Source organism: Balaenoptera acutorostrata, chromosome 11, assembly GCF_949987535.1.
Source record: "Balaenoptera acutorostrata chromosome 11, mBalAcu1.1, whole genome shotgun sequence".
NCBI classification, from domain to species: domain Eukaryota; kingdom Metazoa; phylum Chordata; class Mammalia; order Artiodactyla; family Balaenopteridae; genus Balaenoptera; species Balaenoptera acutorostrata.
The window spans coordinates 46,732,896-46,759,946 of NC_080074.1; the positions used below are offsets into that span (position 1 = coordinate 46,732,896).

At 42.8% G+C, this 27,051-nt stretch overlaps 1 protein-coding gene across 1 annotated transcript in view; it reads right to left on the bottom strand.

Annotated features, from left to right (window-relative positions):
- Positions 1-27,051, bottom strand: part of TPH2 (tryptophan hydroxylase 2) — an 88,681-nt gene that overhangs the window by 38,614 nt on the left and 23,016 nt on the right. The window contains exons 6-7 of the mRNA XM_007195006.2: positions 19,122-19,318; positions 13,163-13,298 (exon numbers count right to left, since the gene is read on the bottom strand). Of these exons, the coding sequence (XP_007195068.2) occupies positions 13,163-13,298; positions 19,122-19,318 (333 nt within the window). The remainder of the gene's footprint in view (positions 1-13,162; positions 13,299-19,121; positions 19,319-27,051) is intronic.

Here is a 27,051-nt window from a genome sequence, read left to right on the forward strand (position 1 = left end):
AACTAACATTCAGTAAATTTAAGCATTTTTTTCCCCAAGGACACACTGTTAATGAGAGACAGAGACAAGATTTGAAATCAAATTCCTCTGACTCAAAGCTATGCTCCTTCTGTTCTATTAATTTACAAGGTGGAGCAAACGAGAAGGGCTGGGTGGGGCACAGCTTCAGTTGTGGGGAACGTTTAACCAAGCTGGTTAGCACAGGTAAAAATGTAGCCAGTGTGTCCTAAGTCTCTTTTCCTGCCACTCAGTCCTCAACCCTCCAGATTACCCGAGGAGCCTTTTTAAAAATACCAATCACTGGGCGCTACATAAGAGCAATGCAGTCAGACTCTCTGGGACAGACCTGAGCAGCTACATTGTTTTAAAAGCTCACAGGGTGATCATAAGACACAGGCAGGGTGGAGACGCCCTGTCATAACAGATGATGCTTGGAACACCCTGAACAGGCTTCAAGCAACTAGTACTTAAAACTAAAGCTAAATGTGATTATGTAATTTTGAGCTGCCCAAATTTAATGCCACTAAAATTACATCATACAAACATACATACATACTGAGGAACAATGAAAGGTGGTAAGGAAAGTTCACTAGGCAGCAAGTTACTCCTCCACATGCACTTGACTCAGTTAGAGATCAGTTAAAGGTGTTTGATTCAGCATACTTCTACGCTGAGAGTGGACCCTGTAGATTCACTCCTGTGATCAGTTTTTTAAAGGTCACGCAGTCTGCACCAATGTTGGAATTGAGAGGCCCACCATGGATAAATCTGAGTACCCCCATTGTAGCTTATGATGTAAATACTAAAACACCCTTACTGAACCAGGCAGAAAATATGACAACAATAATTTCAAAATTAGACCAGAGGTCAAACTCCAGGGAAATACTAAAGATGGTGAGTATTAGCTCATGGTATGAATAAATAAATTAAACAGTAGCTAAAAGAACAACTATTGTGGCCAACATGTATTGAATGCTTCCTATGGGTCAGGCAGAGTGCTGGGTGCTTCCTAATGTGAGAATGGGATAGGTCATGGTTACAGTGGTGGATTCTTGTTGCAAAACTGGGTTTACTTTTGAGCTTGTTAAATACTTGAAGAAGACAGTCTTCTACCTGCCTAAGTACCAATGGAGTCCAAAGGCTTATAGGTAGAAGGGAAAGTGAAAAGTTGGCAGTTAAAAAAGGAAAGAAGAAGGAAAATACGAGAGATCCAAAGGCTTTAAGGAGTCAATTCTTTGTGGTAGAAAAGGAGCTATCACCTGAGATTTAAGTTAAGGTGTAATTATCAGAAACCTATAACTCACAGCCAACTTAAGAACCTTTAAGAGCATTACAAGGTAATCCAACCATACATAGAAGAGAAATTATAAATTTGAAAGAAAAAAAATCATACAACACAGCAGAATAAGTTATATTGTTTCATTAAGAATGAAAGCCTGAAGCAAGAAGTCTAACAGAATTACTAATGGAATGCTCGGGATGCCTTTGCCCTGTTCTAAGTAGAAATGATTGCGCTAGTTTGTACCTTCTTCGCAGCTCTGTCTCCACGTAGAGACCCTAAGAAGGAACTGCTGTTCAGATCTCTGAGCAAGTAGAGATGCAGTTCGTACAGTAACCCCACTTCTCATTGAGTCAAGGCTCAAGCACCTATATTTCAAGACCATAAATAAGGTTATCATCTTTTATGACTTTGGTGGAACATTCTCAGAAATAAACACCGGATTGTTCTCATCCCAGTGTCTTTGGCTAAGACACGTGGTATAGACAAAGGAAACTGAAGTGCCTGGAAACTCTTCAAACAACAAAGAAAGATGTTTAATGTTGCCAATTAAAGCAATTAATTAACTTTGAAAAGTTGACATTTTTTTCATTTCTTTGAGACCAAAGGACTTGGAAGCTGGGTTGACTAGCTTTCAGGGGCTGAAAGAGGTTCCAGACTGTTGCGAATCTGCAGGAGAAGACTGAGCCTCCTCTCCAAACTTTCTATCAATTAATTTCCCTGGGACTGAAGTCATGCTGTCTCACACCGCTTCACAAAGTGCAATAGTTATTATGTCCTGCCTGTAAAGTAGTTCACGATCCCTTTGCTGGTGTTTCATCCACAGCTGGAACCCTGAATATCTAATTATGAACAGATTTCCCATGTGAGTCCACAACTACTGCCTTATCTCACCAGATCTCTCTTAAAAGATTCAATTATTTGGCTATAATTGCACCTGTCAGCACACGCTGTCTCCAATCTCCATCCACATCGGCAAACTTTTCTCTTTTCAACTCACATCCCTTTGATGCATTTTCGCCTGAATAATGCTTCTCAGAGCCCTTTTCACAGAAGCACTCTGTTCACTGGAAATGTAGGACCTTTCAAAACTGTTAACACTGTAAAACATCATGTCTCCTTTTGAAAAAAAAAAAATAGAAAAAGAAAAGCTAGAGCTGATAACAGACACTAAACTTTTTGCTGCTCTAAATTGGAATCTTCTCTGATAAGCCCTGTTAGGAGGATTCTAAAGCTTACAAAGGGACCTGGGCAAAATGCCTCCAGGGAATTCTTAAATCATTCTAAGGAAGCTGCAATCACTTTGCTGCTGGGAAAAGAAGGGTCCTAGTTGTTAAATTCAAATTCAAAATGGGTCTGGCATTCTTCTCCTCTTATCAGTTTTCAAAGCTGACTCGTCCTGCTTCGTGTTGAACAACTTTTTATTTTTGCTGTAAATTAAAGCTTTTAAGAAGCAGTGAGTGGGCATGCAGCATTTGCTTCCCATCCCAAATCAGCACATCTGTCTTTGAAACCCTATTTCTATAGGTTTTGTTTGTTCTAAATATCACAGAAGCCAATACTTTAGCTAAATCATGAAGAGAAGAAAAGGAAGATGGGGTTGGGGGATGGGGGGTGGAGGTTGCACTGATGAAAAGAAACAGGAGGAGGAGCTGGAAGCCAAAACAGGGTATTTTTTCAGCTTTCACACAACCTTCTATGGGTAAGTGCAAGTAATCTGGGATAACACACCGGGACACATTGAAAAGGGGGTGACTTGGTTTGTTTTCACTTCACTGAGGAGATAATAACAGGAATTAATTTGGTATTGAGGCAATTGTTTTCAGTGCTTGTTTCAGAGCCATATACAGAGTTTCTTTAGATTTAAAATAGCATACTGTAAAATCTGGCCAATAAGATTTTAGGCCGTTCTGATGATCACTCCGCCTTATGTCCCTGTCAGCTTATAGATAAATACATATGTGGCCCTCTTTTTATGAAGCCAAGAACCTGGATATTGCCCTGGTGGAAATCTTCTTTCCTTTTTTTCCCCCGAGGAATCATAAGGAAGGCCATCAATGTTACTCTTTTTCAGTACAACTCTATTAAGACCAGCAGAAGATATTACACTTATTTTTTTTGGAATTTAGTTCAAGAAGCATTTTTGTGTACCTATTATATACCAAGTGCTATGTTAGGAACTGAGACTTAAAAGTAAATAAGACATAATCCTAGAATAACCCTGAGCAAAAGTTACCTCATGGTTCCATAAAAGAGCAAACAGCAAGTACTAATTTTCCTGATCTAGTGAAAGAAATAGTTTCCAGTTCTTACAAGTACCACAAAAGGGCTTCAAGGGAAACTGTCCATAGGTCTCCAGTTCCCCATCATCTCAGGTATTTCTCATCTCTTGAATAAATAAGAGATTTTTAAACTCTTTCCCTGTGTGCTCCCCCTCCCCAAATTTTCACTAGATATTAAGGAGGTAATATAACATAAGGGTTATAAGAACTGTATATAGTCAGGAGTCAGCCCTAAGTCCATGTTGCACATTCCTGTATAGGCAAGTTACTTAGAGCAGTGATGTGCAATAGGGCTTCCTGCAATGATGGAAATATTCTGTATCTGCATCATCCAATATGGTAAGCGACTTGGTTCAGGTGATTATTGAACATCTTAAATGTGACCAGCACTACTGAGGAACTAAATTTATGGTTTTATTTCATTTTACTTAATAAATTTAAATAGTCACATGTCTACCATATTGGACAGCACGGATGTATTGTTTTTTCATCTGTAAACTAGAGATTATAAGGGTCCTTATCTCAAGGAGTTCTTAAACAATGTCGTAAGATAATACATTAGAAACATAAATTCCCAACAAGTTAGGTATTATTGCACATTAAATTATACTTACACCTAAGTCTATTGTACTTCAGGAGGTTTTGCCCTTTTGGAAGATATTTTATCACTTAAATAAGCAGCAGTAAGTTTCTCCAGGACACAGGTCATGCCATGTTCATCTTTGGGTTCCTGGTGCTTAGGAAAGCCTGGTACATAATAGATGTTCAGTAACTGCTTTCTGAACTCAACAAAATAAAACAGAGATGGTGGGGTTCTACTGTACCATACAGAGGTAAATCTAAATGAATCCCAAGCATAGTTTTCCTAATTTCCAGTGTAGCATAAGGGCTTGGACGAGATCTTGGTTTTGGTATTTTCTAGTTGTGTGTCCATAGGGAAATGACCTGACTTCACTGATCTTTGGAACTGCCATCTGTAAAATGGTGACAATCCTGCCTACCTCGTAGCCATGAGTGGAATGACGTCAGCCGAACAGAGCACATGTGGGAAATGTCAGAAAGGACATTTCTCCTTCTCTCCTGTGGTGGCTTCTCTACCTGTCAACAGATATAATTCTCGACACGGTGGTGAAGAGGTACAACCAGTGGTTACCTCTTCCTTGCCTAAAATTCAGTCACTTTGAATTTCTTCTGAACTTGCAATTTTAAAAAGCAAATATTCCTAAAATAATTTTTTTCCCAGGTCACCTCCGTCTTCCACACCTGAAGGTACATAAATGAGCTTCTCCCCGACGACATGGCACTGAGGGACTATGAATTGTGACTCAGGTGTGGGTGCCTATGAGTGCTAATTGTGGGTGACAGACACCACACAAGGAAGGCAAACCTTGGCGAGGGTGGAGCGGTGGGATAAAAAGGAATCCTGCTTTGAATCTGCTAAAATATATACATACACAAGCTGAAAGCTGTATGCCAAGTCACTACCATGAACAGCCTAAGAGAACAACAGGGCTCTAGCAGGCACTTAGGTACAAATTTGGTTTCCAAATGCACAGGTTTTAAATAATGTATAGGGTTGTGTGAGGGGGTTTTTATAGAATGTCTATTGTTAGAGTGCTTGGAGCTTTGGAGAAAAAAGGCTGCCATAAAAAGTCCTAGGGGTTATTTCTGCTTTGAGGCACCTCACAAAACTAGACACAGTATTATGATTGAAAACTTGGGAGTCCAGGTCTAGGAACGCGGGCCTTGTAACTAAGGCTGCTCTGGAATGTTACAAGGCACCTCAGCCTCCACGTGAACTTAAGAGGTGGCAAGGAAGAGTAGACCTATTTGGTATTTATATAAAGCCTTTTCCTCTGCCAAGATCAAAGCATTATTTCATCAGCCCTCACACAGGAAGGTTAAGTGGCTTACCAACAGTCACACTGAGAGCTGATGGTGGGGCCTGGAGTTTGGGCATGCGGTCCATAGGGCCTTCTGCCTGAGGATGCAGACAGAAGGATGTATCACTGCTCTGTAGTGAGGCACTTTCCCCTTCTTTGTCCCAGTGAAATAAAAGATGCCTCCTCTTGACAAAGGGGCAGACTAACGGTGGCCCTGTGAAGATCAAAGGAGAGAGCGGGCTTCTAACAAAGCCTGGTAGTTGGACGGAACACTGGATGGGACAGCACAGCACTAGACCATCCAATAAGCACATCCAGTACTTAGGGTTCTGGCAAAGCAGGGCCACCAAATTAAAGAAAGAAAGTGTCACTCTCAATTATCTTACATAAAATTTATAATTGGAAAATCAAGAAAGAAGCTATTCAACTTCAGCACATATACAAGTTTTGAGTTTTCCTCTATAGTGTTACTTTTTAATATAGAATAGTGGTTAATCCAACAGATGCTGGCACTACTCCCTGAGTTCAAATCCTGACTCCCCTATTTACCAGCTGTGTGACCCTGAACAAGTTAATTAACCTTTCTGTGGCTCAATTTCCTCATCCATAAATTCAGAATAATAATAGTAACTCACAACTCAGAGGGTTGTCGTGATTATTGAGTTCATCCACATACAACACTTAAAATAGTGCCTGCACATATTGATATATACATGTTGGCTATTAGTAGTAAAAAAATATATTATTATTGCTTCTGCTGCTGTTGTTGTTGTTGAACTTATCTATGTTGGAGAATGGAAGGGGTGAAAATATTCTCGGCTTAGGGCCTCTAACGTCTTAACTGACCCTGGGTGTAGCCCAAACCAAGTTTCTCCCGAGGGAGACAATGGCTGCTAAGCTTGGAGTGTGAGCTCCGGGATAAAACTCAGGAAAGGGAGGCCAGATGGGATCAGCTTTCTGAGAACATGCCATTTTCTGAGAATCGCTGGTATGATGCTGCTCTGCTCTCCTGAACAGCAAAATGATGACAGAACCGTGGAGGAAGCCAGCTGGCTGGGCAGGAAGCTTGGCACTGCGCTTGGCAGGGATGAGGGTGATCTGTGGGAAAGAGCAAGTTTAAGCTAAACCAGAGCTCATAGGAATGAAGGTTAAACTCTATAAAGCTCTGGCTTATCTTCCTGCCTCTTCAGTAAGACCTTGCCCAGATGTGACTTCAGCAAGGCCCAATATTAAAAACACCCATCACGGTCAGGGCTTAAATCAGACAAGTTCACAGACCCAGAATCCCTCAGACGGCAGCAAGGAGGGAAAGTCGCAGAAGGAAAGGTCCTATCTTCCCTCTCATTACAGACCTAGTGAAAGGCATCTCTTTGATCAAGAGAGGGGCAGTCAATGTTTCTTATAAATTTGAAAGCCTGTGTCTTCACCTGCTGGTATTGTTATTTAACAAATAATGTCAGCATTAATGACTGACCCACAGGAAAAGGAAATGAATGACATCTGCCAGTTTTAGAGAGGGTTCTGTTCTAATAAGCAAGGGCTAAGCATAAAATTCACTTGCTTAGCTTAGAAATAGATGAAAATTAAAGTTAGAAATAATTCACTTTTATTTTTCTTGTAAAAGTGGAACACAGCAGCAATGATAAGAAAAATCACCTGACTGCAAAACCTTTTTTAAACTTTAAAACAGTTATATTTAAAAATAACATTAATTGCCCCTAAAGTGTCCAACTATGACAAGAAAGATTTTCCTTAACGCAGATGCATTTAGTTGCATTATGGCAGTAAACACTGCAATAAGAGTTAATGGTGCCGTGACTTTTTTCCTAGTGGTGAAAGTTTGCTCTCTGATTTGAAAAGTGACACAGCGGGAAAGAGCAGAAGAAGACAGACCCACATCAGTCTGTACTGAATCCTCAATCATCCCAATGCAGCCCTGAATCCGAAACTCCCTGACTGAATAAGCTTATGCTATGCTGTGCAAAGGATATTTCTGTTACTAGTATATTAAGCACAACATCTGAAAAACAAAACAGAAGGCATATTTTTAAATGTTTTCATTAAAACATTTTTTTAAAGGGATTTCTGGTGCAAAACTGCACTATTACTTTGGCAATAGCTCTACTGGAAAGACAGATATTGTACTGGCTTGACCTCCAAGAACTGATGTTGAAGAATGTGTGTTTATATTGAAAATGCCCGGTTGCTTCCCCCTGAGCAGAGGACAAGGGGTGACAGGGTTGTGCTGTGGATGTGTGTTTCAACACTGCTCTGGGCAATGTTTTATGTTCCAAAGGTACAGAACCTTGAGGCATCTGGCCGCCTCTGGTCTTCATTCAGAAATCTAGATGGGATGGGTGGGTTTGGCCTATATTGGAGAGAACAAGACTGGATTATAATACCTTAGAAAATAGGACCTTCTTGCCTTACCCTCCTTCATTTCCAAGACCTCTGTCAGTCCACACAGCTTCTGAAGAAAAGCATGAGATTTGACCCCAGGAAAATATGGTTTTATTAAACCTTATTTCTTATTAAAGAGCTCTGCGTTTCTAAGATACCACTGGCCGTCAGGACTACAGATAAAATTGGAAATCATATACACAAGTACATATGCACATGCAAATTCAGTGAGCAAGCATTTAACCTCCACCTTGCACAAAACACATTCAAGAAGTCTGTTGAAACTATGAAGCATAGAGACCACAGATCCCCTAGAAGGAAGTGTCCGGGGAAGAAAAGCCAAACGAGCTAAAGAGGAACTGGGGGTGGGCGGGTAGGATGCATACGACAGCTGAAAATCCAAAGCGCCCTCTGAACACCAGAAGGCTGACATCAGAGACAAGACCAGACCAGACAAGACCAAGGAGTGAGGGAAAGATACCTCCCTCCAACTCTCTTCTCCCTGCAGTGTGCCCAAGACCAGTTGAGGAAACACACTGGATCTCCACCGCCCCTCTCCAGCAAGAATCTTCTAGAGGCAAGTCCAGAGATGTTCCTACCACTGTTCTGGTCCGCTGTCCTCCCCCTGACTTCAGACATGCACAGCATGCCCACACACAGGACAGTCCTGCAGGGACCTGCACCACTGCTTGCCAATTTCAGAGCGTATCTTCTTGATGTCACATTTAAGAAGTTCAAATATAACTCAGAACACATCACAGACTGACACTGTTTTTTAAGAGAGGGCAATGAGGTTTCTTACCTTTAAGGTGAGACTATATTCAGGGTTTGTTACCCAAAGGGGGAAAATGTCTTCTTAGCACCATGTGAAGTGCAGTTGGGTCTCTCTCTTTTTCTTTCCTTCCCTCTGTCTCTCTTTCTCTCTCTCTCTTATTTTCATAAGGGGGAGGTGGGGACAAGCTTCACATTTCCTTTCCCTCCTCTCCTCCAGCTTCACAGTGAACAACCACTTTTTTCTTTTGAGATGATCTTCATTCCCAAAGCAAAACAGATGAGCAAAATAGGTTGGCCCTCCTGGGTGTGATGTGGAGAGAAGACTATTCTGGTCCAAGTGACCTATCCTCCCAGCCTCAACTGGTGTCTAAAATTCCACCATTAATGGTTCATGACTTTGCCTGAAGACACTGAATATATTAAAATGCCTTATTGATGGAGGGGTGTCCAGCAGCAGCTCTTGAAATCAAAGTAAAGCTGCAGGAAGGAGTGGAGGGGCCGCAGCCCTGCAGATGGAGGTGCTACACCACACAGGGTGCAGCCGGGGCTTCCCCTGTTCCCTTCACTCCACAGATCTCAGACTGAGCCTGGGACTCTGCGCATGTCTCAAACCTGGCACCTTCTGGCGGCAGTGGCATTCACGGCTTCAGCCCACGGTGGACTCAGTTTTTACTTTATATGCCAGGTTTGGGGATCCACTCCAACCTCAGTCTGGATCTTCTTGTTCCTGTATTGCCTTTGTCAGCTGGCCTTGAGTTAATTACAGTCTGATGAAGGAGACTGACACATGAACAAATAATTACCATGTAGTGTTGTTAAGTGTTAAAATAGAAGGAAGGAAAAGTACTACAGGAATATCTAGCTCTGCCTGGGAAAGTCTTCACAGAAAAGGTTGCTACTGAGCTTTAATCCTGAGAATTAAAATGATTTCACAAGAGTCATTCCAGGCCAAATGAACCACCTGCGTTGGCTCATGCCTGTGCAAAGGCATGAACCAACAGGCTCACGGGGATGGTGAGAAGTCCAGTACGGCTGGAGCATAAGGTTTTGGAGGGGGGTAGAAAGAGAGACAGAAGATGTGATTTGATGATATCAAACATTTTTTGTTTTTTCCTTGTATGTAACAGGGAACCAACAGAGGTCAAACAAGGGAATGCTACAGTCAGACTGGTGTTTTAGAAAGGAAACAAAGTCTACAGATTGCTTCTAAGAGAAAAATAATTGTCAGACAGAGCAACGACCTGCCAAATTTCTTCTTCTCAAACAGTGGTTCTCACTGGGGAAGATGTTGCCCCCTGGGGACATTTGGCAGTTTCTGGAGACATCTTTGGTTGTCACATCTGGCACGGGTGGGAGCGTACTGTTGGCATCTAGCAGGTAGAGGCCAGGGATGCCACTAAACATCCTACCACAACAAAGCATTATTTGGCTCAAAATATCAATAGTGCCAAGGTTGAGAAACCCTGTTCTAAAAGACAAAGTGGCCAGAGGGTGCAATATGACACAGAACACAATGGACTTCCCAGAGAAGCAAAGAGGAGAGCAGGAGACCGGGGGTGGGGGGGGGGGGTAGCTTCTCAAATTTTTGTTCTGCCACTATTCGCATGCCAGGTGATGCTCGCACACCCACGTAACTTAGAGCTCTGTCTCTTTCCCTGTCACTCCACTGAGTGAGAGAGATGCTCTTATTGGAATAACCTTGAATTTGACCCAATTGATTTTTTTAAAAAGAAATCATTTATAAACTTCAATACTCGATTAGTGACAAAGTTGCTTGCGATCACAGCTAATCAAAATAAGTAGCTATGCGACAACGGTGTGCAGGATCCCTGCCTCAGACAGTGCTCCAGGGAGAAAGAGCCTCGCTTCTAGCAGAATCGGTGACCTTTCAATCCAGGTAGAAACACATGGAAAAGCAACTCTTCCCACCAAGAAAATCAGGAGTCACTGATTCTCCAGGACTTTCTCTACTGTCCTCCAGGCCAGAACCTCCCCAGGGAAGCAACCCAATCTGCCACTGCTTTTTTAAATTCAAGCCCCAGTACCTGACCAGTTTTAAAATGTAAAATGGTAAAACAACCTATGTTTAACACCCAGTATGTGTTGAGAGCTAGGCTATCAAAATACATTCTTCCCAGACTGAAGAGGAAAATAACAAAGTTCTTTTTTCAGATACTGTATTTTCGCTGCTTTCACTCTCATTTCTAGCTGCCTCTTCAGGGCCCGTCTCTGTCTCATTAGTGCTGCCTCAACTACAACAGTTCAGCAATTAGAAGCAGTTACTTGGAAGCAGAGTACAAGCACAAAACACAGGAGCCAAGCTGAACTTCACAAATTGGAGAAGCTGCCCTCTTGGTTCTCAATTGAGGAAATGGGACTGCATTTCAAAGACAATGCCTGCGAAAGTGCTTGGGCAGGAAACAGCACTCCCGATCTAGTGTTTCATAGATTCAAACTACAGCATGTGGCTGGGAAGAGACTTGGGACTTTGTTATACATAAGGATTAAAGGGACCTTTACAGAGAATTGTGTCTGCACAGTGTATATCTGGAAGGATGCAGTGGAAACTGGTAGCAGTGGTTGCCCCTGGGGAGGATGCAGCAGGTGTCAAGGGAGCAGAGGAGGGAAAAAAGTCACTGTTCAGAGTGTGCCCTTTCATAAGCTTTGAATGCTGAATCATGTGCGTGTGTTACCTACTCGTAAAATCATAAGAATAATTTAAGAAACAAATGAATGATATAAAACCCACAAAAAGGAGCCTGCCAAAACAACCCCACGGTAGTGAATCCCGAGTTTCCATGCTCTGACTTAGCTTCCTCTTGTCTGTGTGGTCAGGAGTCATGGAAGAAGAAATCACTCAGATCGACAGCAGGAGCTCTAATTCACTTCTGAACTCTCAGCCCTTATTTCCAACTACCAGGGGCTTCTCCAACAGGAGGTCCCACCCGTGGGCCCCTCAAAGACAGGATGCTCCAAACCCAAATCCTCCTCTTTTCTCCCTCTTTTATTCCCTCTTGCCTCCAAGCCTAATCCCCCTCCAATATTTTCAATTATTATTAGAAAAAAACTACCCATTCAGCTTCCCAATCTATTGATAAAAACCTTAGCATTGCCTTAGGGACCCTCTCATCTCCTGGTCCTCATTATAGTCACCAAATACTGTTAATTCCATCTTGATGATGTTTTTCCGAGGTGACCTCTCGTCCTATCCCACTGATGGCTTATAAACTGTATTCCTTCACTGGAACGGGAGCTCCTGCTGGTTTTGCCAGCTAGTTCAGTCTCCATACTTCCCAGTCCCCACCCTCATCATCTTTCTCAAAGACGATTATCAGATCATCCTTAGGAACCTTGGACAGCTCCCTGCTGCCTACAGAATTACGCCCAAAGGTCCTGTTTTGACAAATGACTGTTTACATTGTGGACAGAAGAGTCATTTCATCCCTAACACATACCTATGCTCTGGCCACTCTAAAGTAACAAGCCTTGCTCATTCATGCCTCTTTTATGCCTCCACATCTTTGTACTAGTTGTTTTCCTTGACTTGAAAGCTTTCCCCTCCCTCCCCACTCAGCTTTACCCAAAAAAAGAAATTCCAACCCACCCTTCTAGACCCCCACTCATTTTTCACTTTCTCTGAAATGCCTTTCGGGACTGTTCCCTCCCCTTTGCTACTCTGATACTCTGCACACACACACACACCCTTACAGCCCTAAACACATTCTTTTGTAATTATTTATGTTTCTATCTCCCCTGCCAGAATGGGAGAGGCTTTAAAAAAACAGCTGCTACATTTTATTCATCTTTGAATCCGCTGCACCTCCCTGCTAGCATTGCACATAAATGTTTGCTGAATGAATTGGTTGAAAGTACTTTGGTAAAAATGTAACACATTATTCCCCCAATTTTATAGACCTCTGTGGCTAAAATCTCATTTCTTTGCCCTCTCTCTCTGCATACATTTTGGCAGCTACCGCAGGTCTCAGGAGGGCCAGTTATTCAAAGGCAACTAACAAAGTGCCTGCTATTTGTAAACCCTCTGGGCTAGATTTAGAGATTGCCTTTCTTAGCTCTGACAGCTCTCCTTTGAGCATTCATCCACTCTAAGAAGCATTTCTCTCCCAAATGTCTGGAGTCCTATAAGTAACCTTTGTTTACCCTGAAAACACTTTCAGGGATGCTGAAAGGAGCTAAAAATAGAAAAAAAAACAATGTAGTGACTCTGCAGGGACCCAGCTGGTCAGTGAGCCTCTGTCCCCTAGGAAGGGGAGGGGGCTTCAGAGACTCAGCTCTAATCCCCGCCCACTTCTGTCACCATCAGCTACTTTACTGCTCTCTGCTCCCCAGTGAAGACCTTGGCAGCCCATTAATCACAAGACTATTCAGGTAAAACAGCATCATAAGCAAAGTGATAACCTCGGTGGCCTAAGGAACAGTTGTCTTTAGGGTTCCTGGACCCAATTTACTCTCAAGTAAAGTGAGCCCTGACCACTTTCCAATGTGGCGGTCTCCATCCAGCCCAGCTTTCCAGTGTGGGTACTCACGGTTCCGGGGTGTAGAGGGGGTCCGAGCCATGGCGGATGTATTGAGTACAGTGGAACACTCTGTAGGCCAGTCCTGCCAGAAAGTCTCGAGGACTCAGGTATCCAGCCACTGGTCTCACGGTGAAGCCAGACCTTTCTAAAGAGGAAACAGAAAGAGTCAACTAAATATTAACCCGACAGGACTTGATGGTCCAAGCAGGGCTTCCTATTATTTATAAGGCTGTTCTAGAAACAAAGTAATCAAGGTCCTAAAACTCTTGACAATTGAATGACATACACTGTTAACAGCTATCGTGTTTGTGGCTTCGGATGACTAAAATACACTCACGAATGATGGTTTCCAGGGGAATAAGACGTTCATTAAAATGGAAAGAAAGGCAAAAAAAAACTTAAGGATTTAAATTCAGAGGCCAAATTAGGATAAGAAAGCTCAAATACGCAGGAGAAGATTACAATCTAAAGTGATGTAAACTAAATTTTTGGTGGTGAGCACAAGGTAGTGTACATAGAAGTAGAAATATAAGGTTGTACATGTGAAACTTATATAATATTCTAAACCAATGTGACCTCAGTAAGAAATAATTTTTTTAAAATACATCAGATGCAAAAGACTACACATTTTGTGATTCTATTTATATGATGTCCAGAGGAGGAATATCTATAGATAGGAAGCAAATCAGTGGTTGCCCAGGGCTAGGGGTAAGAACAAGGACTGACCATAAAGGGGCAAAAGAAAACTTTTTGCAGTGATGGAAATGTTGTAAAACTGAATTGCTGTGATGGTTACACAACTCTATAAATTTACTAGCATCCTTGAATTGTACAGTTACAGTGGGTAAATTTTATGTTATGTAAACTATACCTCAATGAAGCTGCTAAAAAATATAAATAAATAAATAAATAAATAAATAAATAAATAAAGTGATGCTTACTACAGATTACCTGATATCTTTCTAAAGACACACCTAGATAGGGATTCTTTCTGCGTGTATGTGGTCAGTGAACACAGAGCTAATTCACCCCCTTGACTAGCATCCTGGAATCAGTTCACACGACAGCTTTCTATTGTCAAAACCACCTAACCCCTTCATTCCACATTGCAATATCCCATTTCTTTGATATTATGAAAACAATTATATTAATTACCGCAGTTTGAAAAGGTACGCTAAAGCTCTGCATGCTTTGCTGGTTTATGGTAAGAGGAAAAAAACAAAATAAGCAGAATACAATAAAATCTATGAAATCAGCCTAGACTGCTAACCCAGTTAAGGACTGCTTAATACTTCCTGCTCATGAAGGCCCAGAAAATTTCAACAGGAGGGGTTCTTCTTCTGATGCCAGCACTGTAAAGGCTCCCATTCTGAAAACCTCAGCTCATTAGAAAAGCATCTCAGAATGGTTAGAAATGGTTTTGAAAGGTAAAAAGCAATTAAGCATATAAAACAAGTCCACCCTGGGATTCTGGGTACCTACAAGGAAATAACCCTGTTCTCAGGCCTCCTCAGACCTGTAATTCTAACAGTGTTCAGTTCATTCCAAAAGTTCTCAGGTGGATTGATTGTTCTCCACTGAAAATCAAAAAGATACGTGTATTTTCTTCTTTTTGAATTTTATGTCAATTAAGCCAGTATCCCACATGTGGGGTACAGGGGAAGCATCCTTTAGTTTAATAGTTATGTATTTTATTTTCTTATAAATTTAAAAATATATGTATCTATCACATCAAGAAATTTGAATTTGTGACTACCATTGCTTAAAAAGTTTCCTTTTAGGGCTTCCCTGGTGGCGCAGTGGTTGAGAATCTGCCTGCCAATGCAGGGGACACGGGTTCGAGCCCTGGTCTGGGAAGATCCCACATGCCGCGGAGCAACTAGGCCCGTGAGCCACAACTACTGAGCCTGCGCGTCTGGAGCCTGTGCTCTGCAACAAGAAAAAGGCCGCGATAGTGAGAGGCCTGCGCACCGCAATGAAGAGTGGCCCCCACTTGCCACAACTAGAGAAAGCCCTCGCACAGAAACGAAGACCCAACACAGCCAAAAATAAATAATAAATAAAAATTAAAAAAAAAAAAAAAAAGCTGGAACAGAAAAAGTTTAAAAAAAAAAAAAAAGTTTCCTTTTAAAAATAAATTTGGTATTTTAAAAGTGAGCCAATTAAAAGAAATAAAAATACACACATTTACATTGTGCTTGCTGTGTACCAATGAATGATGCAAACTGAGTGCCCGGTACCCAGTTCATCAAAGGTGGGAAAATCAATAACAATAATAGTAGTAATAGTAACTAAAACTCTGCTATGCTTAATGTGTGTCAAGCAATAACTTTAGGGCTTTCGGGTATATCAATTAGTTTCCCCTCCCAACCTTGTAAGGTAGATAAAATTATTATCTCTGTTTGCAGAGAGGAAACTGAGGCACAGAGAAGTTAAGGTAATTCATCTATCTAAGGTCACACAGCCAGGAACCGGCAGAGCCATGACTCAACCCCAGGCATTCTGCATCCAGAATCTGTACTGTACTATACTGCCCCTCATAAAAATATTAAGTTGGGTGACAGATATGGCAAAACTTATGAGATGGTAATCTAATTCCTGGGGTTTGAGAAACAAAGCAGTAAAAAGCATCCCCACATAGGAATAATCAAGACCATGGTAAATATATAATACGCACATAACACCATGGGAAACAAAAAGAGACATGTCAGAGGCAGGGCCGTTAGGGAGAATATAATCTAGTTACACAACGGCATAAGGCATTATGCATTTAGGCGGTAATTAAATGACACTGATCAATGGTCCTCAATCTCTTTCTCTCGGTAACAAATATCATCCACGCATGGGGCCCTCCCATCACGCTAAGTGTGGTTCTCAGTGGACCAGCTGTCAGGCCATGCCTACCTCTCTCCTGATACACACATGAGCTAGGATGAAACTGTGGTGGCTCTTATGATGAGGATTCATAAAGAAGGCAGGACTTGCTCTGAGCCTTGAAGAACAGGTAGAATCTGAGCAGGTGAAGGAATGACTTTTGTAGCAAGGCACAGAGCCTAAGCAGTGGTATGAAGACCCACAGCTAGAACAGAGGGTTTGTGCGGTGCAGTCATAGCAGCAGACGCACTTGGAAAGCTGAGTCAGGGCCGTGAGTTGAGGCTGAGCAGTTCAGAACTTGCGCGTACAAACCAGAGGCCAGCAAACTATGGCCTGTAGTCCAAATCCGGGTTGCCGCCTGTTTGTGTACACCTGTGAGCTAAGAATAGTTTTTACATTTTTTTTGGCCACGCCGCACGGCTTGTGGGATCTCAGTTCCCCGACCAGGGATTTCATCCAGGGCCGTGGCAATGAAAGCCCGGAATCCTAACTACTAGGCCACCAGGGAACTCCCTTTACATTTTTTAATGGTCACATTTAAACGGTTATAATAAGTACCTACCTAATAGCTCCGATTTTACCTCTTGGCCCACAAAGTCTAAAATATTTACTATCTATCTGGCCTTTTACAAAAAAATAAAAAGTTTGCCAACCCCAGTAAAATCAAAGGGGAGCCACTGATAGCTTCTGAGCAGAGATGTCAGGAACGAAGAAATGCTTTAGGAAGCTTCATCTGGAAACAGTGGGCAGGCGAGTAGAGGGGAGAAGAAACAGGTGTCAAGGATGCAGTGATGGGAACCTCAATGTGGTTGGTAGCAGCGGAATGGAAAGAAAAGGACAGGTTCACGATGGGTCACAAAGCTAGAAGTGGCAATACCTGGAGACTGGGGTAAGCTCAGTCCTAATTAGGCCCTCCTAATAAGCCCCTACCCTAATGCCCTGAACCTGGGAATATGTTCCTTTAGATGGCAAAATGGACTTTACAGATGTGATTAAGTTAAGGATCTTGAGCTGGGGAGATCATCCTAGATTATCTAGGTGGGGCCGATATAATCACAAGCATTCTTATAAGAGGGAGGCAGGAGGGTCAGAGTCAGAGGACATGTGACAATGGAAGCAAAGGCTGGAGTGAGGCAAGGAAGGGGCCACGAGGCAAGGCACGTGGGTAGACTCTAGAAGCTGAAAAGGCAAGGGAACAGAAGGCTTCAGAAAGAACACAGCCTTGCCAACTCCTTGATTTTAGACTTCTAATCTCCAGAACTGTAAGATAATACATTCATGTTAAGTCACTAAGTTTGCGGTAATGTGTTACAGCTGAATAAGAAGCTTATACAAAGGCTGATTAAGTGTAGCAGGGAGGGGAGTGGGGTAGGACTTCAGAGGAGGAGTGTAACCGAGCAGAACCCTATGAGGGGGCCTCCCTGGTGGTGCAGTGGTTAAGAATCCATCTGCCAGTGCAGGGGACACGGGTTCCAGCCCTGTAACCAGGAAGATCCCACATGCTGCGGAGCAACTAAGCCCGTGCGCCACAACGACTGAGCCTTCACTCCAGAGCCCACGAGCCACAACTCCTGAAGCCCGTGCACCTAGAGCCCGTGCTCCGCAACTAGGGAAGCCACCACAGTGAGAAGCCCGTGCACCGCAACGAAGAGTAGCCCGTGCTCGCCGCAACTAGAGAAAAGCCCACACGCAGCAACGAAGACCCAACGCAGCCAAAAATAAATTAATTAAATTAAATTTTTAAAAAAGAATAAATTTAATCAGAAGTGAGAAAATGCAGAAAGAAAGAAAACAGTCAAGCAAGACAAAATAATAATACTTTAGCCATTAAACAAAGTCAAGGGCCTTTAGTTCTTCCTCAAGGACTATATAGATAATAATCTGAGCCACGTCCTTTGAGCTGTTTTGCAGATACTGAAACCCACACCAGGTGGAAGAAGTTAACTGTCTGCTGCCCACAAGCACGTAGACCCCAGACCGGTTAGAGCCAGAAGGTTGTTGATGCTGACTCTCCATTACCTCCCCACCAGCCGGTCGGAAGAACGTCCACAAGCTGACCACGCCCTGCTCCTTGAAAACTGTAACACTCCTCACTGACCCCTCCAGGGTGGACACACAGTCTTGAGGGCATTAGCCCTCTGTGGCCCCCTTTACCCGGCAAAGCAATAAAACTATTCTTTTCTACTTCACCCCAAATTCTGTCTCTGCGTTTCTATTCGGCACCAGTGAACAGAGGCCAAGTTTCGGCAACAGGAATCCTTAGAGCCTGATGAGTCTAGAGAACCTATCATCGCTGATAGAAACAGGGAAGACAGGGGAGGAAGGGAGTTCCAGGGAAAGAGGTAGGCGGCAAGGCTTTAGCTTTTAGAACTGCTGTGCCTGAAATGGGGACAAGAGAGAAAAGAGTAGAACCCGAGGACTTCCCCGCAGTGAAGGACACAGAAGGAAGTGCGGCCACTGTAAAACTTCACCTCCACCCCCATCCCCACAAGAGCCTGAAGTTTTCCCAGTTGCTGTCCCAGGAGGGTCAGCGAGGAGAGTGACCACACAGAGAAGTGGACGCCAGGGGACTCTGCTTCGCCTCGCTCCCTGCTCTCACGCCAGCACTACCGTCCCGGGCACGATTTCTACTTTACAGTAGCGATCTGATTAACTGACTGACCTCCTCCCCAGAGGAAAGCCACTATGCTCAACATTATCCGTGATATTCCTTCATCCAGCACATCATTCTTAGCAAAGCAAATACAGAGCTACCTTTGAGATCATTCCATGCCTATGTAGCCCAACAGAGTCGTTCCTGGATCAGAAAAAGCTCAAAGCTGAACTTGCAAATGTCGGTTGGGGTTCGCTGTATAAAACATCCCACCAGAGAGACCTCACCAAGGCCCTGGGCTGGGTGAAAAGCTGAGTCCATCTCCCCGCCCAGAGGCCCTGCTCTGCTTCCCACAGGTGGCCCAGGAAACTGTTGGTGCAGCGCTCCTCTTTTTAAATCAAAGGGAGCTCTTATTTGGAAAAAGGGCGATTGCTGCCACGTGTGTCCTTAGACGGCCCATGAGGATGTTGGGTAGGAAGAGAGAGCCCGTGTGAAGCTTACCTTTCAGGAAAACCGAGACGTCTTCAAGCTGGGGCACGTTGTCCTCCCTGTAGCCACAATATTTAGTCAGCAGAGGGAAGTTTTTCAAATACTCCCGGCAAGCATGAGTAGGATAGAGTTTGGAGAGCTCTCGGAACACAATGCCCCAAGTTTTAGTTTCTTCCTCTGTGTACTCCACTCTGGGGATGGGCTGACCACTAGGCAGGAGAGAAGAGAAATGAATGAATCTAGCTCTGGGTCACTGGGCTAAGTGTTTTCTCACCTTCATACCTATGTGAGTCAGATTCCTGTAAAGTGGGACGCCTGAGTGTCCGAAAGGATCTCACTAAGTATTATTTTTTGAAGAAAATGCTAACCTTCTAATTTTGTGTCTGTGTTTAAACTTTCATATAAATGATTTAAGTTACGTCTTCACACATCCTTATGGACATTTGATGAGATTTTTGTTCTGACACTGGGATCAGTAACAACAGTTCTGGGTTGGAAGGAACTGGTTTAGGCCCAAAGCTGTGCTCTGAGAACCTTTTCTGCAATCACCTGACAACAGTAATAAATGGATGTTGTCTTTTGAAAATAAAGTTGCCTGTGGGTCCTCTTTGTCCTCTGTAGGGAACTCACCCCAATCTCCTAGTGTAATTTTGAGGTTATTTGTTCAGTGAGAGAAATGTCTGGGAAATACTAAAAGCCTATGCCAAACTTAAAAGTGAGAGTTTTGCAAACTGCAAAATAGGGACATTTATTATACATCATGCTGAGAGGCGCACACATTAAGCCCTGTCAGTTAGGAGAGAGGTCAGCAAACTTTTTCCATAAAGGTCTAAAAAGTAAATATTTTAAGCTTGTGTGCCACACAGTCTCTATCAAGACTGCCCAGGTCTGCCACTCTATCTTGAAAACAGCCACAGATAATATGGAAACACATGAACATAGCTATGTTCTAATAAAACTTGCATTACAAAAACAGACCAGATTCAGCCCGTAAGTCATAGGGAGCCGATGCCTGGTTTGGAATATTGAGAGGCAGCCCTGGACCGGGGTGGTCAGGGAGAGCTTCCTTGGAGAAGGCACAACTTAAGCTGAGACTTGTTGGCCAGGCAGGATCTGCAGGTGCCCTGACAGAAAGAAAGGTGAGTTTAAAAATGCTCTTCTAATGGTACAGATGAGCCGGTTTGCAGGGCAGAAGTTGAGACACAGATGTAGAGAATGGACATATGGACACCAAGGGGGGAAAACTGCAGTGGGGTGGGGATGGTGGTGTGCTGAATTGGGCGATTGGGATTGACATGTATACACTGATGTGTATAAAATTGATGCCTAATAAGAACCTGCAGTATAAAAAAACAAACAAACAAAACAACTAATACTAAACTTTCATTGGGTTATTTGTATGGAAATATGTTAATATAAATGTTTCAGACATTACATGAAATTTCTAAAAATCTTATATTTGTATTTGTATGGAAATATGTATGGAAATATGTTAATATAAATGTTTCAGACATTACATGAAATTTCTAAAAATCTTATATGTTCTGGTATAATGTTATAAGTAATAATCCTAGTTATTACTTTAAAATGTATACCTCAGAAATAACTAATTTTCTTGTCTACTGCATTATTATGAACTTTCATCAAATCTTTAACCGTGGTCATTTTTAAGTCTTTTGTCATTTACAGACAGTTCTGCGTGTACTCTGATGCTTTTGCAAATATGTTCCTATAAAAGGGTTTCATCTTCAAGAAATTCATGGAAAAGACTCTGACAAGTACAGGTTTCTGGTAACTGACTGTACTGCTGAACTGAATGAATAAGCATTTTCAGAACTCTAATGAAAAACTGATGAACTCAAAAAAGTGCTAACAAAAGATCAAGGTGAAAAAAAAATTTAATTACATGGAACTGAGTGAACTGATGAGGATGAGTATAATTTTTGTGACTTTCTGTCTGAATTAAAAAAAAAAAAAATCCCACAAGGACTCAGAGGCAAAGAATATACAAATCAATTTTCACTGCAAAGTAAAGGAGCTGTTACAGTGGAGGATTACTGGACTGAATGTCAATATTATGACATAGTATGAGTGTGTTTCAGGTTTGGTAATTGCAATCATTGTTGCTTTTGTTGTGGTCATCCATGTACAATGCTTCGTGTCAGTCTATTTATCTCTTGTAAAAATAAAATACAGTGTGTGTGTGTGAAAAAAAAAAAATGCTCTTCTAACAGCAGCCAGCAGCCATGAGCAGGGACCATAGCTCCTGAGGCCACGTGAGGTCAGGAGAAAGGAGAGACTATGGACACGTGCTTTTTGCAAACTGTGGCTTGAAGAGCCAGAATCTGAATTTAGCCTCTGATTAAGAAACCTATCCTGAAAGTGAAAACTTCTCATGACCTGCTCAACAGTTACCTGCAGCAGTCCCCCACTGCCGTCCCTGGCCACTTGTCACAGATTCTGCCCCTGCAGTCAGCAAAGACCCACACAACATATGGAAGTCCAATATATACACATAAACCTAGGGATTCTGCCCCTGTGAGCTATGTAATCCAGTAACCCAGCCTGCATGGGCAGCAACTGGCCCTCAGGGCTGCTGCAGCCTCGGGCACCTTCAGCAAGCTGGGGTCATTCAGAAGCGCCCCCTTAGGTAGAAAAAAGGGCAGGAGGACAGTAAGAAGAGCAGACTCATAAGCAGAGCCCTGTCCCCAGCTCTCTGCATACTTCAAAGTATTCTTACCAAAATCTTTTCTGTTGAAGGTTCAGGTCCAAATGTGATTCCTACTGCCTCAAATTATTTTTACTGAAAAAAATTAACTGCAGTACATGAGGGATGAGGGAACAACACACACTGAAGAAAAAAAACAGAAGTTAACATTTATTTTCTCTAAGTACCAAGACTAGGGCTTATGACAAACCAAATTAGAACAAGATTAGCCTTGTTTAAATATGACTGTTGATAACAAATAAAAAATTACAACCTGACAAATATTTGCTGAGAAGATCAAGACTGCTAAGGCTTAGCATCTGTGATGAATTTAGAAGAAAGCTTGAAATGGAAAGATAAAAATAGAAAGGATGTAAGGAAATAAAAACATGAACGGTCTGCCTCGGGTACCAGAAAAGTCAACAAAATCAATCTGAGTCGGGGAAGCCAATAAAGCTGATAAGGGCTGTGCACAATCAGAAGGTGGAAAGCGATGAGGCTGAAACAATAAATGAAATACCGAGAAGCCATTTGAAAAGAATCATTAGGTCAAACTTTTCCCTTCGATATCAGTCTGCAAACATGCAGCGTTTCAAAGGGGAACTGACTGTAGCCAACAGGAAGCTGCAGAAGAAAGCCAAGTGTGAGTCTGGGTAGGAAGAAGGAGTTATACAGACCTTCCTCCACTTACAATGGGGTTACCTTGTGGTGAACCCAATGTAAGTTGAAAATATCATCAGTCGAAAATGCCTTCAATACACCTAACCTACCAAACATCATGGCTCAGCCTAGCCTACCTTAAACGTACCCAGAACACTTACATTAGCCTACAGCTGGGCAGACTCGTCTAACACAAAGCCTATTTTATAATAAAGTGTTGAATAGCTCATGTACTTTATGGAATACTGTACTGAAAGTGAAAAACAGAATGGTTGCCTAGCTACAGGATGATTGTAGGTGTATCGCTTGTTCACCCTGGCGATCGAGGGGGGGCTGACCATGGTTCCCTGCCACGGTTCAGCATCACAAGAGAGAATTACACTGCATACTGCACTGAAAACAAAGATCAAAATTCAAAATTCCAAGTACGGTTTCTACTGAACGCATTTCACTTTCACACCACGGCCAAGTGGAATCATCCTAAGTCGGGCCCTGTCAGCACGTATCTGTTAGTTAATAATGAATTCCTAGCATCACGACCTTGGGAATACAAATGACCACGCATACGGTCTCATCTGTTTCCACTTGTCTGTCCTGCCTGGGTAACTAATGAGCCTTCTCCTTAAGTTAATAGCTGGTGCAGTACCCTGCAGCTACCCTGAACGGGTCAGTCTGACTGGTCACGCCAAGAGATTTCTCACACCGCTCTGACCCCCATATCCCGGGTAACTATTTAAGGTAAATGTTTAAAAATCAACTTCACACAAAGTAAAGGCTACTCTTATCCATTTAATTTCTGTTAAAAAATATCCCAAATACAGAAAAAATAAGAAATTTCCCACTCTTCCATGTAGTTAATAAAGGTATATACTAATAGCTCATCTTTGAGAACTTACTACTGGCCAGACACTTTTTTAAAGTTAAGTGTTTTTATATAACTTAGCCCATTTGATTCTCACAACTCCATTGAGGTAGACCCCCCCCCCCCATTTTACAGATAAGGATATTAAGGCTCAGAGAAACTCAGCCATTTGACTGAACTCATGGTGCCAAGCTTAAAACCCAGTCCGTCAGGCTCAGGACTGGCTGTGGTCTTAACTGATCAGCGTACACCAATGAAATAAAAAATTTATCCCAGGCACCAGCTTATTTTCACATACCAAATTAAAATAAGGCTTATAGGTATATGTACTTATATATAGAAAATCTCATATACAATCATGTAATCATGATACTCGCATGTATTTGTATAGGTCACATAAAATACTTTCATATTTATTCACTCATTTAACCTTCTCAGCAAGACCGGTAGGTAGTGCTTGGGGCACCAGGAAGGGAGGGACACCTATTTTTTTAAAACTTTGTAATTTGACATTTGGAAAAATAAAAATTGTCATAAGAAAAATCAAAATGTGTTGTACTTCTTGGTACTTGTTATGGGTTAGTGGGCTTTTTGTGAATTATACATGAGAAGAATGACAGAGGGGTGTCCTGATCTTTCTAGGGCCTAGGACATATACCCCCATATCATTATGCATCTATCTCTGAGTACATGTCATAACATGTATGTAATAAGCATCATATCCCAGTGTCCTAAAACTCTGCTCTGGCCTGCAACTAAAGTCACTTAAGTACTCCATATTCTAGAGAAAGCTCCCAGCAGTTGGAGCCAACCATCTCCCTGCAGGGCTTGTGAAGAGGCAGCAGAAATGGCTCTACCACCAACAAACCCCCCTCATACCACCCTTTCCACCCCACCCCCAAACTTCACCTACCAGTCTAACAGGGAATCAGACATGCAGGTTTGTGGGGAAGGCTGGTGTTAGAAGGAAAGGCCCCATTCCTTCTCCTTCCCTAGGGGAGGAGGGCAGGCTGTGCCACAAGAATCACTTGTAAGGACTGCAGGCGCCCTCAAGAAGCAGGGTCTGGCCTCTGCTTTCCCATCTGGACACTTGCTAAGCCACAGGATGCCCTGCTCCCCCTGGTGCTGCCACCAGACTAGAGCAATAGAGACGGGCCCTGGGAGAGTGTCTGGAAGCCCAGGACGATGGCGTGCTATGGTGGAGACGAGGGGACCCTTGACAAGTGTCCTCTGAAACTTGAGGTTTGTGTGAACATGGAGCCTGATGCCCAGGGACATCTAGAAATTCCCATGGAACCCAATGTGGTGTGCCCGGTAGGAAGATGGGGAAGCCCCACCCCATCCAGGTCTGCTCAGTTCTCAGGAGACAGAAGAATGCTCCGGGGGCTCCCCTCATCCCTGACGAGGAAGCACTAAAGGCCAGGTGCATGAGGGGTACCCAAGTTACAACGTGGCCAACCTGGAGAAAAGGATGATGTTGTGAGCACCGAAAGGCCAAGGGAGGACAGGAAGCTTATCTGCAGGGGTGGAAGTGGAGGAAATGGTCTAACCCCAGGAAGACTACACACAGCACTGTGCAGAGACCACTTCAGCAGAGACCACCGCCTCAGAAAGAACCTGTCCGAACCAGGGGGAGAGCGGCCAGAGGCCTGCCCACCCCTGACATTCTAACGAGCCTGCAAAAAGCCCTCAGCCTCCTCTCTCCCTCCTCTCAGCTCCCAACTCCAGAGGAACTAGGTCGTAGAAGAGAGAAGGAAAGGTATCTCAGAACCGTACACACACACACACACACACACACACACACACACACACACACACTCCAAAGAACTGAGGAGGAGGAGACTACACTTTGAATCAAGTTTAAGATTAATCTTTTTTTTAATGAATGGGACTAGGTCTTAAATACCCCAATGAGACTCTACTAATAATTGAACATGAAAGGAAATCAGTTGTTGCTAAGGAACTTGCTTCCCAGCAGGAAAGTAGGATTCAACACAATACAGTGGAAAGCAGTGAGTAGGGAAAATAAAACCATTTTACGTTGGTATAAACCCCAACAAGATGAGACTCCTCAAGAAACTAATTACAAGTGAATATTATCTTTAGATCTCTAGGGAATCTCTTCCACTTATATGGAATTAGTTGGGCTTCCAGAATCCTTAACACCCACCAAAATTATTATTCACAGATTCCTAATTTACTGGAGAAAAACAGATGTGACTTTCAGCAGTTTCCACTCAGTGCAGATTCTGCCCTCTTGCCAAAGAATGGCAAACTAAGACTTTACAAACACGACAGGGAACCATTGCTCAGTGAAGACAGTACAAGGAAAAGGGCTGAAACCTTCACTGTCAGGGTTTAGCTTGACAATAGGAAAAGCTTCCTGGTGCAATACGTGACTAAGAGATGACTAAGAACTTTCTCTGGAAATACTGAAGACTGTGGGAGGCATCTTTCTGCCTGTAAGGTTAAATCCCACTCTTCCTAGAGGCAGGGCGATGATTCTGAAAAACCTGCGCATTCCCTGCAGAGAGGAGAAAGTAGAAAGTGCATAGACAAACCTAATTGAGGGCAGGTACCGATAGAGTTACTCTATGTTAAGTCCTGAGCTTGTTAGAACAATGCTGTTTAACAAACACATTTTTACACTGAAATCCAGGGACATAAACCCCACTGGGGCTGAAATTATGGGAGTTCTCTCTCCAGCCAGATGAATAAGCAATAATGCTTTTGTTTTAATTATTTGTTTGATCTTCTCCTCCAGCAGGTCCAACAGCAAGCTCCTTTTCTTATACATATTTTTTTAATTTGGGGAATTGGAAAACATTTGATTATGTTGGTACAGCCTGACTACCTCCTGGAGTCCTTGCTGCTAGAATTCCTAAAGTGAGATGCAGTTTCTCTGCTTGTGTTTTCTTTAGAGGAACTCCAGTGCGGGGAAGCAATTCCCCTATTCAGTGGAGGAAGACGAGACAGGCTGAAGTTGATAGTATTTACATCAAGATGGTGAGACTGACTGAATCACAGTGCAGACTGTGTTCTTTGGAAACAGTTGGATTTCCTCAGTGGCAAGGACGAAACAGAGCAGAAGGGAAACGGAGAATTGGTTGAGGGGGGACCAGTGAATCTCATAGAAACAGTTAGGAATGAACTCATTTTCTATTTTATTTCATTACAGGTTCCTCCCGGCTGGAGATGCCCTCACTTATTCAAGACCTGTTTATCTGCCTGGAATAAACCGTCCCTTTCATCTCCGCCTCATCTCTTCTCTCCTTCCCCACCTTAGGCATTTCTCTTGTGATTGACACTTCTACCTGGGGGGTGCCGAAGGGAAATGAGAACAGGAAATATGGAAAAATCCACCATCTTTGCAACTCATTAGCAATTAGCGGCTCCTCTAAGGGTTTGGACAAAGCCTTTGGAGAACGATTATTGGAGCATGAAGGCAGGAGGTCTCTATTCTTCCTCGAGTTATGAGATGTGTGTGTGGCACTCCTCAATGGGCATACCCTGAATTCTGCATCATTTCCAGGGAGCTATCTATAATTCACCCTCTCTCCTCATTCAAGAAACCACACAAGAATACGGAAAAGTGAGACTGACATTATTCCAACATTATTCTAAGAATAATCTTGATTTTGATCTAATGTAATTTTAAAAAGGAAACAGTCATCATTCACAAAACTTAATTATTAATTATTACCCAGCATTTG